The sequence below is a fragment of the Colias philodice genome, chromosome 11, assembly GCF_061535455.1.
Source record: "Colias philodice isolate Cphi_HAF_F1 chromosome 11, ilColPhil1 Martin Lab GWU primary, whole genome shotgun sequence".
Taxonomy (NCBI): domain Eukaryota; kingdom Metazoa; phylum Arthropoda; class Insecta; order Lepidoptera; family Pieridae; genus Colias; species Colias philodice.
Window position 1 is genome coordinate 8176841 of NC_143096.1, and position 19583 is coordinate 8196423.

At 32.2% G+C, this 19583-nt stretch overlaps 1 protein-coding gene and 1 long non-coding RNA gene across 5 annotated transcripts in view; one reads left to right on the forward strand and one right to left on the reverse strand.

Moving 5' to 3' along the window:
- heph (polypyrimidine tract-binding protein 1 heph) overlaps window positions 1–19583 on the reverse strand; it is a 357204-nt gene that overhangs the window by 122752 nt on the left and 214869 nt on the right. For 2 of the 4 annotated variants that reach the window (XM_089701017.1, XM_089701016.1), the window contains exon 1: window positions 6725–7230. The exons of the other annotated variants lie outside the window; for them this stretch is intronic. In XM_089701017.1, the coding sequence (XP_089557143.1) occupies window positions 6725–6727 (3 nt within the window). In that variant the 5' untranslated portion in view covers window positions 6728–7230. Of the gene's footprint in view, window positions 1–6724; window positions 7231–19583 lie in introns of those variants that run through there. 4 annotated transcript variants of the gene reach the window in all.
- LOC149484750 (uncharacterized) overlaps window positions 1–19583 on the forward strand; it is a 133132-nt gene that overhangs the window by 50955 nt on the left and 62594 nt on the right. The window lies entirely within an intron of this gene.

The window sequence follows — 19583 nt, forward strand, 5'->3', positions numbered from 1 at the left end:
ATTAAGTTTACTGTTTTATTCAGTAAGCACAATATTGATTTGCAAAACGCAGTCAACTATGAAGTTAAAACAGATTCAGTTACGCCCTGTTTGGAATGTAATGTTACTGTAGCAGTTTGTTCAGCGCATCGCAGTGCATAGTTTCAGCAATAGGCACTCGGAGCGTTAAATTTCCTTTTTTCATTCGATTGTGCATGAGTTTCGATAGCAAATACTTCGCTTTTATTACAAGCTTTGGTTTTACATTTTTTAATTATTTAATACACGGATGATATGTTTTGTTATAAAGAGACGTGAGATAATGTTAATTGGTATTTAAATTGTGTACAAAGGAAACATAATACGAGCTCTTTTAATACTTTTGTCAGCAGTAATCAATTAAACAATGATACAACATCCCCTTACGTTCAACTATGCAAATATTGTTCTTCGAAATTGATACCATATTATTCTGCTATTGAATATTAATAGCATCTTTGTTATTTCAATTATTTAAAGGGAAACTGATGGTGTTACTGCCTATAACGAGATTATCGCCACAGCTTCCTTGAGCTTTTATTGAATTGGTCCGGGACTCGATAACCTGAGCAGAGTTCATAACAAATTTATCGAACCTGTTTGTAAGTGAATCGAAATATTTTAGGGGCATCTTGTTTTCGTTTTGTATTTTAGAAGTTAACTTTTTTAATTGAGTTAATGGTCGTAGCACTTAAAATGATCGATTTTTCGCACATAACGAATGTTTTAAATTATTTTATATAAATTATGAAATATTTGAAAATTTTCTTCCATCCTAATTAAATTGGGTTATTATAAAACAAGGATAAACCTGTCAATTATTGAATGCTAGAGAAGCAATAATTTGTTAATGTTGTTCAGAATTAGTGGTCTTTGTACCGTGCGGGTTCTACATAATTAAACACACGTTTTCAATATCCGTACATACTGCTGTAACTTTAATTTTCTTAAATATTCCTTGTTAACCTTCTCACAGTTTTATTCACCCAACAATAGCGGCATCCAGAAATAACCGCGGAAAACAAACACATGGCTTACGGACACCGCACTCTGCGTAACATCTATAAAAAACCGTCAAGTACGAGTTTGACTCGAACAGATTTTTCTTAGTATATTAAGGTATAGTTCACAAGCTCCATCTTGATCAGTTTAGCGGTGAATAGATGCAAGTACAGTTAGATTGGCATGAGCACTCGTAATATCAAAACATACTAATCCAGCTAAAATGTAAATGTAGAACATTAGTTCTCATTTGATTCAACTTTAAAATTAACGAGCAATAAATTTAAAAGAATTTATTCTACTTGTGTATATATACTTCGTTAATTTCTGAACAATTATTAAAGATTTCGTTAATTGAGCCTTTAAGCTTTTCGTTAGTTGGTTTAATTTAAAATTTAGTAGCCCTTAAAGGTTAAACCAACCCAATTTCAGATTACAACGAAGGAATAAAATTTACTTTAATGTATTGATTTTTTTATTTACAAAATGTATCCGTGAGAAAGATTTATATGAAATCGATACAAATTTTAAGTGCTACAAAACATTAGATTGCGTCAATATTAAATATATTGCTAAATAAATAAAGTTGTCGTGCTTTTTGCTCTCTACAAGATTGGGAGCAAAGTATGAATAAATCATTATATTTACAGTTTAATGGTCGGAAAATATGTATGCGAAAACCTTACAATTATATCGCCACGATATAAAAAAAAATTAGACAGATAATATTGTCGTAGCCCTACAACAGGCTACTAATTTTCGTCTTATTTGGGACTTGGGTGCGCAGGAAAATCTCATGGATAATTAATTATTATTTGGTACATACATACCTACAATTTTTTTTAACGAGCAACTATGGCAGATTTTGGATATCCAGATATAATTAATTACAAATCATATACTTTTTTTACAAATAACTAAAAGTTAGCTTCCACGCAAAAGCTTTAAGCAATATTCTAAAATTCTATTAATAAATTGATTTATTTATCTCTACTATTAATCGCTATGAATAACTAAAGGTCGATTGTACATAACTTTGTTATCAGTACAGTATCAAAGCAATCCAAGACGGTACTTGGCGAAACTTATAAGTGCTCAACCATAGTGCGATATTCGGATTGTTTCCGCTTACGCCACAAATATTTCGACTTCGTTCATTCGTAGCTTTGTTTTTCTACGAATAGTTGATTTTGATAAACATAATAAATATTATCGTCTCTACGGAGTAGTAAATCATCATGTTTTATTTTTGTGAGTATGTTATCAATGGATTATAGGTTATATGCATCAATTCAATAATATATTATTGTTAAGAGGTACTGTGTGAAGAGAAAAGGATGCGAAAATTTAGTTTGCTTATATAGGCATTAGGATATTTGAAAGTATTGAGTTATCAGCATCAAAGTTTTTGTATTATTCACACTTTAGCAAAATAGCTTTTATATAAAACGTTATAGATATTATTAGCGATGGATGAATGACAATTTTTATCGACCAATAACAAAGAACCTTTTTTCATAAAGCACGGATTTTATTCATAATGAAAAATCTAACGTTCTTAGTTGAAATATGAGAAATGCAATATTAAAATGGAATATTCTTCATTATTTTCCAGATTTACTAATGAAATTATAATAAAATGATCTTTAACAGATAAATGTATGAATTATTAAATGAGATTGGTTTAATGTATAAGCTGTTCAAGAGCTCTACTTTTGAAAGAAACTTATTGTTATGGTTGTGATAGCGATTCTATATGGCATTTCAGACTAGTACACACTTTAAATTATACGATACAAGCAGATGAATTGTCAGATTATTTAACTATACTACTCAAGTAAATTTCGAACGTAAATTTCTAAGTATCGCTTGCAAATTCTATCCGCAAGAGAATTAGCCATTACCCGTTAAAGCGTCAAAATAAAAAAGGTTTAAACGCTGAATATATCGCCCGATATTAATGTTTTTAACGAAGCACCGGCTTTTATTCAAGAATTGCAGTTAGAGTGATCTTATTAATGAACGTCGGGGACGCCTTTGTCCGGCACCAGAGCATTTCCTGCACAATCGCCTTGACACCGAGTAATTAGAAAGAAAAATTTGTTACTCGACTAGAACCGTATTTAAGTATTGCGGTGAAAAATGAGAACAATTTTTTAAAGGTACCGCACGATATGAATGCATTATGAACTCTATTACTTTGGGTTACAGTTTTACGATTATCACCAATGTCGATATAATGTTTTGCTTATGTGTGAAATATTTGCTTATGCAGATAATTTAACTTCGTTATATAAGCGCTTTAACGTTTGTCCGTGATCTATCAAAACTCACTTCATACTAGATTATGAGAAATGTGCACATATACATTTAATTAATTCCACATTTTCGGTAACAAGTATTATTATAAATAGAAAATTGTTATTTATATTTCTAGCTTTTTTTTCAAACATTGGATCATAACGCCGTTAAGTTATTTTCCACAATTTTAATAAAAAAACACTTCACAGTTTTACACGCATGTGCGTATAATATTGTCTATTATTACGCTATAAATATGGTACAATATATAAATCATCAGGTATATATAGTAGGGCAATTTGATTAAAAAAACGTGAATAAAGACAACAATGAACAAGATATTAGATATTCAATAGTTGGAGGCTAGTTTTTTACACACCACACGTTATTTCTCGTTCCGGTTGTAAGCCAGCACGATGACCCTATATTATTCACTCTAGATGTAATACATAGGCGAAGGCGTCTTGCATTTTTAATTATTTTGATATATTTTACCCACATTAATTATTTTTTGCCCACACTTTTTTGGTTAGTTAATTTATGTCACTGACGGTTTTATTATTTTGAAAACCAGGTTCAGAAATTACTATAATTTGAACAAAATATTATTGCAAAATATTATTAAAGTAATTCATAATTGTATATTTCTTTTCTTCGGTTATAAGATATCTTGCTGTCGGTGAAGCTTTAATACATATCTATAACCATTTGCTTGTGATAATAAACGCTTTGATAAAAAACATAAGACGACTTCCCGTTTATTACGTGCCTATAATTAAATTTTATGCTAAGAATATGTTAATTATTTTTTATCATTTTATTATGAGCTTTACTTATTAAGCCGGTATATTTTTTAAGAAAAGTTTATTTTTAATTCGCAATCGCTTTTATCTTCGATCGGTAGAATAAAACAATCTTCATTACGACTTTGGCTATGACGCTAGACATAAAGTGGCCTCACTGAGCTCACAAAATATTAAATAAGTGTTAAGGAATGCTGGTTTATACTGCATTATGTCTAGGTAGATGGTGTCTAGTTATTTTACATAGAATAGAGTGATAAACCTTGAACTACAATTTTTCTTATTACGAATACAATGTATCTTTCATATTATAAAAAAAAGTAAGAAGATTTAAACGAGTTTATATTCAACAAACGAAATTGTGTATAAAGCTCATTATCAATTAAAAGGAGGGTTCCTTTTATGGGCAACGCGTTCTCGTAAGTAACTTACGAACGCGATCTTTATTCAAATAACAATTCGATTACAATTTCTCTCATATCGTGCACAAAACACATTGAAGGATCGAGTGAAATTTGATTAGCAATCTGTCACACAACGTTCCAAGCGAATGAAACAGTTTTTGTATCATTAATTGATTGTTAAAATGGAATTAATACACTCGTTAGACGTCTGAATGCAATTAAATGCATACTTGTGTTGTGAATACCGTTTCGCGCGGTCGCGCCGAGTCGTGGTTTTCAAGCGAAATTGCGGTGAAACTGATCTAATGACGTGCCTAACCACGCTATGCACTTTATGTTTTCTGTACAGAAAAAAGTTTCTTAAAAATAGCGCGCGATTTAGCAACGGATGCACTTTCCGCGCGGCGTTTATTAGCATAATATTTGGCGAATACACAAAATTTGACTTTGCTTTTGTGAGATTTAAACCTAAAACGTTAACACAATTCAATGTGTTATTTAATTTTAATTTAGAACTGAAGCTTAATTAGCGGTTAAATAACGAAAAATATAGTCCAATAAGTAAGTAACACGTGTTCATGATACGGCAGCCTTTCCCACAATTTCTATGACAATTGTTTACGGTTAGGTATCTCGTATGTAGAGCGACTCACGAGAGCAGAGACAGGATTCTGCTGGTATGTTTATTGGTTTGTGTTTCCGCCAGTTCTGATTACGGCTAGGAAATGTGCCGTGATGTTGTATTAGATATATACGAATGATTTACGATTCCGTTTAAATGTACAAATGATTATTAATAGTTCTTTTTTTGTGTACGGTAAGACTAACGACCTTTGAATAATGGAACTGTATTTAAATATTGGCTGTGTGATAGTCTCTGGAGCATTTAATGGCGTAAATTTATTTATTTCATATTTATAAGGCTTAGTTATTTCAAAAAATTATTGCTTTATACCTATTACTGTCGCGAGTTATTTTCATGGAATTAAGGTTGTCAAATTAGTTGAATCAAAACTTATTTGAATATGATACATTGTGATACATTAATGATAATTTAATAAATCGTTTTTGCAGTGTATTTTGTTTCAAATTAATTCTAATTTCTATTGATTCGCAATAAACGTATGACAGTCGATAGCTCAGGAGGACTCTGTTTACCGTTATATCGACGCGACATCGAATATTTTCAATGAACGTGACGTGAAATTTATAAACAAGTATGCAAATATATATATGTAATATGCAATTTGTATGAATTCCGAGCTAAATTTCTAGAAATGTAGCAATCAATATCTGCACGAAGATCGCTTTGGAGAAATTATAAATTTTGTTTGCAGAAAAATTTGTATGAAAATAACATAAACACACTACCTTTGACGGAAGCCTTAATGAGAAAAGTTGGATACGACTTCCATTCCAAGTTAAACTTCTATCATCAACGTTTACTTTCATGGCTGAGGAGCACCTCTGTTCATATAAGATAACAATCTTATTTGCATTATAAACATAAATTGTTTTTATTTGTATTCAATTATAATCAAAAGTTTTTACGGAGACAGCGTTTGAAGGTTTGACTCAAAGTACTAAAGTGTGTTTTAGATAGATACTGTAATTTGAACACAATCTCTTCAAAATAATTTATGCCGTTTTCAGAATTCTCAAATCTAACATTGAAACGATTTGCGTGTGCGTATCTAGATATACTGTATCTAATTATATTATTAGCATCCTTTTTAAAGTCCTTTGTAAGTGAGAGTTGGCGGTATTCGTGTTCGGAAAACAGAATTCAAGTGGGTAATTAAAACTATACAAAATTAATTCAAAATCCACGTGAGAGTTTTCATCGTTAATACATTTTCCATTCATTTCATTTTGAATAAATTTGTGTATTATAAACAATATATAGGTACGTCATTCATTTTGATAGTTTTATTAACAGTTTTATCTTGAAGTTTTATATTTTTTGTGGCAATGAAGAAAAGTTTTTTGAATCAACTTTGAAAGCTTTAAAAGTTAGCTGGAATATTTAAAATTTTCATTTTAAGTTCAAAAGACGACAACAAACACTTTCAAAGTTTACACAAATGTTTTTATTTGAAAAATATATCTGCTGTCAGTTCGCAAAACATTCCGGCGTCGTCGACGAAACTTAAAGTAAGCTTTGAACGTTAGGCGGGAACTTTCGAGCGGACTTACCATGTTAGAGAGCAGTAAACGCTGGTGCTTTGCGACTTGAGGATCTAAGGACTGGATCGGGAAAGCGAAGGGCAACGGGATGGGCAAGGGGAGCGGGAGTGGTTGCGGGTGCTGCAGTATCAGCGGCGGACAACAAGCACACGGCGTTGCGTAGGACACGCACCCAAGCTGCTGCGGGAACAGCGTGCCGACGGCCTCCGGGAGGCCTCACACGCGTCTCTCACGACCGCATCCACGGCCGACCTCCGAACTTTCGACGGCCACGTGCGCCGCCGACCACGATACCGTCTACCGGCACCGAGAGATCGCTGAGCGCGGGAACTCGACAAAAGTTTCGCGGCGAGCGGGCGAGGAGCGGGAAGGGTCGGAGCGTAGTAGGGAGCGGGAAGTTGAACGGTCGCGTGAAGCGAAACACGACGCGCAGGGCTCGCGAGAGTATGAAAGTGGCGGCGTGCACGGAGCACAAGTCGCCAGTTCGGCGTGTTGCGATGGACTGAACGGCGCGGCAGGTGAGCGCGGCGCGCGGAGGGCGTAGGGGCGGGTCTACCTGTCTCACCTGGGCGCTTGCGCCGCGCTCGCTCAGCCTCCGTGCGGCCGCTCGCCGCTCGCCGCTCACCGCTCTTCCGCCGCCGCTCTACGAACCGCGATACTCTTTGCAACATGCATTATGTACTGCCAATAACACTTGCAACTTTCCTGATGTAACTTTATTTATTCCCATCGAATTACTTAGAGTTTAACTTTCATCCAACTTCCATTAAAGTGACATTATTCACAAACAATTACAAATTATTTTGATAATGTCACGTTTAATGCAAATAAAGTTATGTTAAACATTATATGATTATACCTACCAGTCCTAATGAAGATACACACAAAAAATTTAAGAACTTTAGCATAAAAAAGTTGGTGTATTTTTTTTTATTTAGACGGATAGGTACTTAAATATAATAACATTTTACTAATATTATGTCAGTAAATGAATCCTTTGAAGATGTTGTAGGGTTTTTTTATTTTATATCATTACCTATTTATTCTATGCATAAAATTTAAAAAAACTTTACATAAATTAGCTTTTTTGTGAGATAGGTAGATTATATTGAATTAAATGAATCAACACTAATAGGTTCGTTATTTCCTAATAATCCGTAGTAGGTACATATTTATTCTTCTATCAATATCAAAATAATTAAATTGGTAAAATTTTATTAATTTTTTTCCAGTAAGTAGAATCATCATGTACAGGGCGGATTACAAACTCAAACTTGTATTCATTCAATGATAATTCTTCTAGAAGGAATTTTGATCGTAATAGAGACGTAACGATATACATAGGTAAGTACCTAATAAATATAAAAGTAGCAACTATAGGTAATACACAACGGAAGATGGTCCGTTACTAAGGACTTAGCTGCTCAAAGCTCATCTTGTTAGCCGGCTATAGTAAACAAAGTATCCATCAAACAAAGCGATTTTTGTTTGAATTCGGCTGACAGTAATCTGATAAAGGCGACTCTAATGAGAAGAAATGTTTGTCTGATCCAATAAATACCTTTATTTTGTAAAAAATAAATCGCTCCCCAAGATAAATGATCATTTTGAATATGCTATGCCGGATTGTTAAGAGCTGCTTGTGTCTTAAAAAAAGGGTAAGTAATCTACTTATTGATGTTTATCCGAAACAAACGAACATAATATTAAATGTACCTATCTAATTTTTATATCCCGCATAACATTTAGGTACCTATAACAACTTACAATTTACATACACGCAATTAGTACGTGTAAGTAGGTATCTGGTAAAACCAATAACGTAATATAGAAATATTTCATCCGTACTGTAATATTTGTTTCATACAGACGAGACAAAGTCGTAAAAGTAGGTATGTATCCAATTAAAAATAGGTAAACCTATTACACTAACATGCATTGAATAGATCAATAAGAAGCAAACAAAAAAGAAAACAACATTTCTTCATAATAAATACATATTTGGCAGAAAGAGTAGGTCTACATCATACAGGTATATTTAAATTTCTAGATAACTAAATGCGCGAGGCTTTTGCGTTTTATAATGTACTATAGCTTTCCGCCCGCGGCTTCACCCGCGCAGTCAAAGAAAAACCCGCATAGTTCCCGTTCCCGTGGGATTTCCGGGATAAAATCTATCCTATGTCCCGGGGTAAAAAGTAGCCTATGTCCTTTCTTGGGTATCAAAATATCTCTATACCAAATATCATGCAAATTGGTTCAGTAGTTAAGGCGTGATTGAGTAACAGACAGACAGACAGAGTTACTTTCGCATTTATAATATTAGTATGGATTTCATGAAATATTGGACTGGCCTTAGGAAAGTCCAGGTAAGCTCATCTAAAATTACTTCCTAGTAGGTAATCTAAATACAAACTAACCACATTATTCCTGGCAAATAAATTTCTATCGAATTGATTAGATGTCGCATGGTAAGAACCGTTGGATTTTACTATTTGAAATGGTTACAGGAATTGTATGAGTGAATGAATTATTTCTGTATGTATTTAGAAAATTTCAAATTCAGTAGTCATCCGCAATAATCTTATATAAATATTTTGCAAAATGAATGCCTGAATATAGACAATAGTACATACCTAATCAATTAAAATGGTTTGTAACAGAAACATAAGTTATATTTCCTCGTAGTAATCACTAATCGCTATAAACATAATATTTGGCAACCCTAGATCTAACATATTGTAACATACCTTCTCTGAAACAATTTGACAAGGCAGTCAGCTGTCAAATATAGTCCCTTTCGATACCGCTAATTAATTCTTGGTGCATGGTAATTACTGAATATGTTAAACTAACGTGAGATGAACGGATTTGAAATTTGAACGCTTTTGTGCAAGCTCCTGTGACTGAAGGATACGAGCTTGAGCTAGGTATATGAACCTTTGGAAGTGGTTAAATTGAAGCAATTCCTTGATTGAATAGTATTCATAAAGGAATATCTTTACGCGCATTATGTTTCTAAAAACAACAAAGATTCGTAACTACTGTTACATTTTATAATGTCGAAATTGATGCTCATATTTTTCTCATTTAAGTTGTGATTTAAAACTTTTGTTAGTTATACTATTGTTAAGTAACTAATAACAATGCTTATGTTCTACTAGGTTTATTATAATAATTTGTAAATTATTAAAATATAAGTCACATGTCTTCTTTTACACACGAACATATTTTAAAAATAATATAATTGCAGTGTGTATCGAATATCGATACGTAAAATACCTACCTACCTAATCAATACTCTTATTAACGTTAGATATGAGTAATTTAAACGATTAGTTTCCTGTCCAATTTCCGTGAGTAATTTTAATTACTGAGAGATTGGTCTTATTTTAAAGGAAATTACCTATTTAATTGTGTACATGAATTATTACTTGTGTCCTGTCACTTTTCTCCGTATAATGTACCTATCTTGTCCTAGAGATAATTTAATTATATTTTGTACCTTTTACAATAATTAAAGAAAATATACGGACTTAACAATATAATATTGAAAGTGGTTACTTCTCTATTAAAAACAACAAATTTTAACGTAGGTTATTACTTATAAGTAAAGCAATATCACATTCGAATTGTATGTACCTACCCATCTTATAATAAATTTGCAATAATAATCTCTAGGTATATCAAGTGCCCAATGTTAAAGAATGACTTGAACAGCCAACAAGTCTATGAATGTGTAGAGTGTAACTAGTTATTATTTGCATGTGTGCGTAAGGTAATACGCGAATACCAAATTCAAATTGTCGCGCCCGTTTGGGCCCCGGTCAATGAACCAGCGCTCGCGCCGCCAAGCCGTCTACAAAGTTACGTAAGATGACCTTAACATTGGGCTGTGGGAAGTAGGCTGTGCTTGAAAGCAGGGGAACTCGAAATGTTATAACACTTGAAATATAATGCGGAATGAATGAAGAATGTTTTAAGCTTTCAGTGGTTATGGTGCAGGAAAACAGATTCAAGGCATCGAATCAAGTAATAATTGAGATTTTAATGAAATATAATAAAATATCTGGCAATAATATGTACTTATCTAAAAAATAGAGGTAAACTAAAACTGTTTTTGTTCAAATTTCAAAGGCTTTTACTTCCTATCATTTTATAACGTAGGTACGTAGAATACAAGCTTGCAATGACTCATGCCGATTTAAGACTGGTTACAAATACCGGAATAAAAGCAACAACCGGTGATGTAACAGCAAAAATATTCAAATTAACGGACGAAGAAAACAAAACATTAAACATCAACATGCGAGTGAATTTTACATTGTGCTTTAAAAAGGTGTTGTATTATGGAAAATATGTGGTGAAAAAAAGTAACTTCGATCACGCTCTATGCCGTCACGATGGTTGCCCGTGGCATTTACGGCCAGTTGAACGCCCCATATAAAGTCAGTAGTTAAAATGCACTTTTTCTATTAAATCTTACGTCCAATGAAACATGCGCTATAATAATAATTGGTTAGGGTTGTTGCACACCGGGCGTACGACTAACCGCTTTTAATTTACGATTGAAAATTAGCAACTATGTACGTCGCGCGGTTGCGCTTTTCAAGATATTTGCTTTAGCTCTCTTACGAGATGAGGAGTTATAGCCATCTGGAATTTGTATCAAACAAACTTTTCAGGTACTTTTCCTTTGTATAGAATTGCACAGATTAGTAGACTATTCTAATTAAAACACCTGGTTATCCTCGGAAAATACAATAGATCTAACTTTAAATGTTCTTCGTGTTTGATCCTAAAGAGAATAAAAGTATTAAAGTATCTGTTCGGTAGAATGGAAGAAATAATGAATTTGAAATTAATTTAAATAAGTTCACTGTTTGTTCACTATGCTTTGAATTTAACTTTGTTTTCTCTTTGCAGATGCGGTATATACCCCCAAGCGATCCAGAAAGCTAGTTTTTTTAAATACAAATTATTCACATATTATTTTATATAGTGGAACGAAACGCAACGGTAAAAACTACGTCACACAAACTATACAGTGGGGTGTGTCGTTGTTATTAGATATCAAAGTGATTAACAATGCATTTCGGCTCCGTTATACATAGTCCGATGCATGAAGTTCTTCATCAAGAAGTTCATCCAAAGGTTCATACAAGGGTTCATCCAGATGTATCATACAAAGGTTCATCCAAAGGTTCATATAGCAGGTGTCGAGTGTTTTGTTAAATGGCTGTAGCCCGTGACGTAATCAATGTTGCGCGAAGCCGATGTTCCTGGTTTACCAAAGAGTAAACAAGGGGTAATTGGAAAAAATAAAGCAAAATTAAAGCACATACACAGTAAGGTGTTTAAATTTAATTTTTTACTTGCATTTTCAATTTAATTCAAACATAAGTACGCTCTATAAAATACAAGTTATCAACTATTTATTTCATAAGAGGAACCAATTTCTAGTCTTCAAATGTTCGGGATACAAACTTTATGAATTACTTTATGAACACACACTTAACTACTTTTATTTTAACTTTTATATTACAAGACAGATACCTAAATATTTGGTAGTCGTAAAAAAGACTTGTAATTGCTTTGAATACATTTTTCTATCAATTAACTTGTAATTTAAATAAAAATAACTATTTATTTGCAAGAACAAGAAAAGAACAAGATCTTTCGCAATTGAATTAATTTTCTAATAGTTTACAATCAAATTAGTGGATACAAATTATCTAATATTTCAATTGAAATTATAAACCTTTTGCTATTTGATCCTCACAATTATAACTGTCAAGTTTATTGTGACAAGTTCAAGTTTATTATTTAGAACCAAGAAGCTTATATCTAATACACTGGAGATTGCACTATGACCATTAACTTGTCACAAGAAAATATAACCTTGAATGACGTCAGTGTTGTTTTTTGTCTCTTTCTGTGGGTGACCACACTGGTTTGTATATTCAGGATTTTTCGAAATAAAAAAAACTAAAAATCATGGTCTATAAATAATAACGACATATATTTTTAACAGTATTTATATTATAACTAGCTTTCCGCCTGCGGCTTCGCCCGCGTTTTCAAAAAAAAACCCGCATAGTTCCCGTTCCCGTGGGATTTCCGGGATAAAACCTAGCCTATGTCACTCAGAAATGATGTAGCTTTCCAACAGTGAAAGAATTTTTCAAATCTGCCAAGTAGTTTCGGAGCCTATTCAATTCATACAAACAAACAAACAAACAAAAAATCAAACCTTTCCTCTTTATAATATTTGTATAGATATAGATATTACTGGTCAACTTACATGAATAATTATCATCTTTATAGGTACATACCATTTTAATTGGTAGAGAATGATAGTTTTAAATAACGCTTGATAACTTTTGATCTCATACTACGATTATTTAATTAAAATGAGTGCTACATACATTAAAACATCGTTTTGGTTACTCAAGCTTCAGTCTAAAACTTTTCAATATTCCAAAGGGAGAGTTGCATCGCTAGTGTTGATGTGTGGTAACGATATTACAGTTCTCAGAAATTCGTATGTCTTTCAGGCGCTGTACTTACGGTTACTAATGGTTTCATGGTGGTTAATTATAATATAATTAAAATTACTTTATCCACAGTTGAGACGCAGTAACAAGAATGTGGTAAATAAAAAGGTATAGCACTTTTCAAAAGGTATTTTTTTTCTGGACCGTAATCCTCAGGCTATATTCTGGCATGTTGATAAATTTTACCCTTGATAGGCACTATGGACAGCCATTTATTTCTTTTTATTTCATTTTTGGAAAGCTGAAATCAGTAAAACAAAAAAAATTTGGTAACTTAAAAGAACTATTAATTTCTATGTTAAAGAAGAACAAACATAAAACCACATGTGAGTGCAATATCGATGTCGTGCGTTGTTTCATTACTAGTATAAAAATCTTTGAAATGGTGTTCTAAATGTTCATCATAATTTTGTTAACTATTACAATATTTTCTCTTCGCTATCCGTAAAAACTCGTCATCATGGTTCCCTTACTTGTTAAATTGGTTTATTGAAAAATGATGAAATTATTAGGAAAAGAAGATAGATAGAAGATATTTAGCATGATTGATTACTAAAATGATGATAAAATTGACGATTTTTGCCATGAAAATGATTCTAAACAGGTAAATGCATGAGTATTGAGGAATATTGTAAATAGCGTAAATATACACTTGCCTGTGAAATTTTATGCCAGAATTTGGTGTCCAAAAACTTCTGCAATTTTTCACAATGCAATACATTATTTATATTCGGAAAATATTTATTAAATACGCAACAATATTAACTTAAATATTCGAAGCGACGCAATTTTTTTGACACTTATGCCATATTGTCAAAGTGAGAGTTGCTACAATTTTATTATGGTAACTACCCATAATCAGGGAGTATCGCTTTTTAATAATTGGTTCAGATACTTATTTTATTTAGCATAAATAATAATTGTCTCATCCAACAATGCTTCTGAATGACGTTGTTGGCAATTTATCAACAAACTCATGTACAAAAACTAACCTTTTGCACAGAATATTACAGCATACATAGTAGCCTTGGGAAAACTTCGTATTCACAGTGGCAATACCAAGTTAGGTGTGAAAGTGATAAAACACAACAATTTTCTTGTTACACGTCAAATGTTCATACCGAAATCTCCAGTGTATAAGATATAAGCTTCTTGTTTAGAACGCAATTACGAGTAAAGTAGAGCCTTGAATTTTACGAATTATTTATATTTAAAATTTCTAGTCATACCCACCATTTTGTTTTTCAATTAATTAAAAAATATATTAACATAAAAATTAATATCTCAATTGCAGACGAAGGCAATTTCATAACTTAAAAATTAATTTATCTCGTACTTATGTGAAAAATAATACATTTTACCTTACATTCCTACGCGACGAAGGTTTACAAATTAAATTAAAACAGGTCTAATTACACCTGAAATGAATTATTAAATATCTATTCGGGTGTCCTTAAGTGACCACGCTGTAACACGCATATTCTGTGTTTTGACATAGAGAATAAGATATTATGAGTACACACAACCTCAGTAATGAGACCCGAGAAGAAAATTAGTTTAACGCTTTCGTAACAAATGTTATACGTCAAAATTTTTGCGACCAAATTGTAGAGGACTCCATCAAAGGAATACATTAATAAATTATAATTATTTTATGTTCCATAAAATATACTATTCTAGTTTAAAACACGTGTATTTCATATTCCTTTCTCTTTTAATGTTTCTTATTTTTTCACACAATGGAGAGACTGACAATATTTTTTGTATAGAGATGGATGAATTTTCTGAAAGTGATATATTACTATCCGATTCCCCGTAGTTATTATAGACGAAATTCTTTATCAATACAGAACAGAAGCAAATGTGCAGGAAAAGATTAAATATTATTTCAATATTAGGTATAATCAACATTACTCTATGTTTTTGGAAGCTGTAATATCATCATTAGGTACTACATAGCATAAAACAGTCGCTTTCTCGGTCCCTATAGGTATTCCTTTGTATGCTTAAATATTTATAACTACGCAACGGATTTTGATGAGTTTTTTTTTAATAGATAGAGAGATTCTCGAAGAAGGTTTTAGTTAGTTTATAATTTATTCAGTTAAGACAAAGCGGGAGAAGCCGCGGGCTGAAAGTTAGTAGACTATAACTAAAAAATAACACAATGTGAGTACAAAACTTAAAGAAGACGTTTGTGATATCTCAATTAACATTACCTGCTTCTTTAAAATAACTACTACGGTACTACATCCTATTACACTACTATTCCAAATATTTATAAAATACTAGCGGTCCGCCCCGGCTTCGCCCGTGGTACATATGAAAAATAGATGTTGGCCGATTCTCAGACTTACCCGATATGCACAGAAAATTTCATGAGAATCGGTCCACCCGTTTCGGAGGAGTATGCAGACTAACATTGTTACACGAGAATTTTATATATAAGATTCTCACTACCCATCACTAATCGAATCGGTGTAGCCAACTGTACATTGAAAGTTGTCGCTCATTTGGATTGTTGTGTTCAAAACTAACTTACATATTATATGTTTGTTTGGATAAAACATTAACTATTCAGTGTCTAGGCTCGGGACCTTCGTCAAATGTTGAAGTGAAGTGGTTATAAATTAGCATGTGACGGGTGATAGGTGTGATCCTGTCAGCAAACTTTTGGTGGAGTTCCTCAATGACAAAATTGTACAAATCGATGAAAAATATTAAAGCTGTGTAGTTTGATCCGAATCAATAATTGATAAATGAATGAAAATTGATAAAGGTCCTTTTTTCATAATTTTATTAGCTCTCCGCAGTATAAAAAGTGTTTTTATTTACCTGGAACTAAGTTGTTTTTGGGTGTTCATAGTATGTTTTTAATTTTAAACATCTTCTTTTTTATGTGTTCTGCTCTTATACTCAATTTAATAATAATGCGAAGTCTTTGCTTATTTATTTATAAAAAAAAAAACAATAACAAGACTTGATAAAATTTTAATTAAGGTTTTATAAGTAGGCTATACAAATAATTGTCCCTCTGCATTATCTACAATATTAAAACGGCTTTCAGACATCCAACAAGAATCATTTTAATATTTTGATATTATACTGATACCATAAAATAAATCTAGTAAATGCCTAGACAAGGAGCTAGTAAATCGCAAATTCTGTTTTGTGTATCTCAAAATTGTTTTCAAACAGTCGTGATATCATATGCAAAGTTCTATTTGTTAGCAAGCAAGTTTAAAGAAGCCGAATTAAATATGAGTATTTGCCCAAGGCATTATTGTCCAAAGGTCCGTCTGTGGTTTCTTCTTGACTTTGTAGCGGTTGTGAGTACCTAGCGGGTTTACTTAGGCCCGGGACCTCATGCGGCCCTATTTCACAGAGAACTGGGACCTTATTTGCTTTGTGACTCCTAAATGTATTGCGAATTGACGACATTGTTATAAGTTGTCTCGTGTGTACTTTGAAAAACTTATGGGATTATGCATAGCGTACGGTATAAAGAAAATTATTAATGAAGCCTCTTGGAAGTGGTGTCGAATTCAGGGAGGGTTTGTTACATTTTTATAAACGAACGAGTGAATTATTAAAACATTTTTGTGAAAAAAAACATTACACGATGAAAAGTAAATGTTGTAAGTATAAGTTATAAATTTAGTTAGATAAGTTTTTTAATAAATCTATGTTATTGCTACACAAATATAAGTTTGAATATTCGTTTGTAAAATCGTTACCCTAAAATATAACCTGCGTATAAATGGATTAAGAAGAGGAACAAAACGGCAAGACACCTATTCAACACTGAACACATTTTCGTGTCACTGTTTTCGTCCGCATTCTATGGATGGTTCGAAGATCCTTACAAAAGTTTGTATAAAAATAGCTCACGCTGAACCGTTTGCCTATCCAAAGGGTGAAATGGTGGATTCTCTGCGGATTTTCTACAATACGAGCTGTTAAAAGGCAATTAGTGGCGTTTATTCTAATTCTATATCTTCTACCTTCGCGCTCCTCGTAACTTATGTTAATGCACCTCGCCCCAAATGCGATCTTACATTCATTCAGATGCTAAAGTATTTTAATTAATCTCAGATTTATTCCACTGTTACTAGTGCAATTTATCTTACTCAATTGGAACAAAGTAGGCGCAGGATTTAGACATTTATTTTTATATTTTGCTCTCTACGGGAATACAATCGTTTTTGTAATTCTTTTATTTTTCAATCCGTTAAGCTTTCACGGCAATCAATCAAATATTGTTCACTATAATAGATTGAAGTAACAAAGCGACTTAGATTCCATATTAATTTACCTCGAAATTGTTTAACTTCAATACTTTATTTTCTGAGCAATTAATTTCAATGCCTTTGTACAAACCAACAATTTCTCGTATTCAGTCATCTGCTTATAATGGTTTTTGCTAACTGGCAGCGTTCGCTTTGACTAGTGAGTTTCGGGTTTGAACATTAAGCCTTTGCTTTAAGGCAACCCGTGACTGTTTATTTAGCAGCTGTAAAATAAGGAATGCTACCTATTATTATCCTATTATAATATTCACTTTGGTCCCTCCCCCTCGTCGTCTGGCCTTACCGAAAGCTCTTAATACCAAGTCGGCTTGACCTCATGCCAGCTCCATTAAGCCGTTTATACATAATGTATGAATTTTGTTATGCCGTTTGATGTAAAGAAGCTTTAGCGCAGGTAGTGCTAATATTTTAGGACAATTTGCTTCTTGTATTGTCAATTTTTTTGGAATTTATAAATAATTACTTTTTGCACGTTGAATAAGGTGAAAGGGTGATTGCCTGCATTCGAAATAGAGAGATATGTATCTGCCCAAAAACTTTTATACTAATTTCGTAATAAGAAGTATAACTCCTATTATCGAGCAAAACATTTCACTAGATCTCAGAATCGATCATAATTATATTGTAATATTTTTCCCGCTGATGCATTAAACATCTATTCTCCTGAACAACTTTTTCATCGTCAAAAACATCTTTCAATGCGAACGCTGAATTTGAACAATTTTTTACTAAAACTACTGAAATTTGAAACTAGATTTCACTAACGGACACTGTTTAACTAGCCACAGTAAAAGAATAATCCTAAGAAAGATTTCCCAAATTGCTACGGCTTCACTATAACAACGTATGAAAAGTAAATTATTCGTAAACTGATTGGAATCCATCTCTTCCCGGTTTTCTGTTTCAGGTTAATTGCTAGATAACCTCCGAAATTTAGCTATCAAATAACCGATAGCTAATTACGTTCTAACAGAAAATTGATTGGCGTGAATATTATATTTCTATTTGGTTATAACAGTTGTATGTTCGTGTGTTATTTCCTATTCAATATTGTATATAAAATCGTATCAATATTATTGTAATCAATTTCCTCCGATACGGTGATCGGTTTTTAGGATGTTGTATTTGTGTTTTCAGTAGGTTTATATGTTGTCTATTTTTTGCAGCCCTAAGTGTTCCGGGTCAGGTAGTAAATGAATGTAATTATAAAGCTTCCAGCTGTTTATGTTGGCATTAAAATTAATTATTATCGGTTGGTTGATGTACGTATATAGTACATTCATGTTTTTTATACGAACTACTAAAGTCTTCACCGTTAGTCAATAATGAACAAACATTTTTATAAGAATTTTATAATAAGGAGATAGTTATAATACAAGGTAACTTTATATTTTCTATTATGGAATATTATAATGTATAAATATGAATAAAAATGCCCAAGCACTTCTTACTAATGAGTACATCGTTTTACGGATAATTGAAAAGTATAAATTCTATTATACAATTTAAATACAGTAAAAAATTGTACAGATACAATAAGGAATATTGTAGATATCTACGCTATTAAATGAAAGAAAAATAATTTATTCCTGATTGAGTTATCAAATTCCATTATTTATTAAAACACTATTAAAGCTTATGTATTCATTTTAATATTTTATATGTAATCCGAAAAATAATTAGCATTTGAACTTTGAACCTTTTACATATAGATCGTATTGAATTAATTATTAATAGATATAATTTAAATTTAATATTTAATAATATATCGAAACGTAAAACTATATACCTACAGCTTATAAACCCTAAATTCAATAGAAGATAGTTTATATTCTAACCTTACCTGAAATTGGAAGGAATTTTGGAATAAACAAATTTAGGAGTGATTGCTGTTTGAGTTAAAATTGAAGGTGAATTAGTCTGTGAATATTGTATGTGTACATCAAAGTTTTGTTTATTACTGCAGTTATATGATAACATAATGTTCTTAGAGTACAGAAG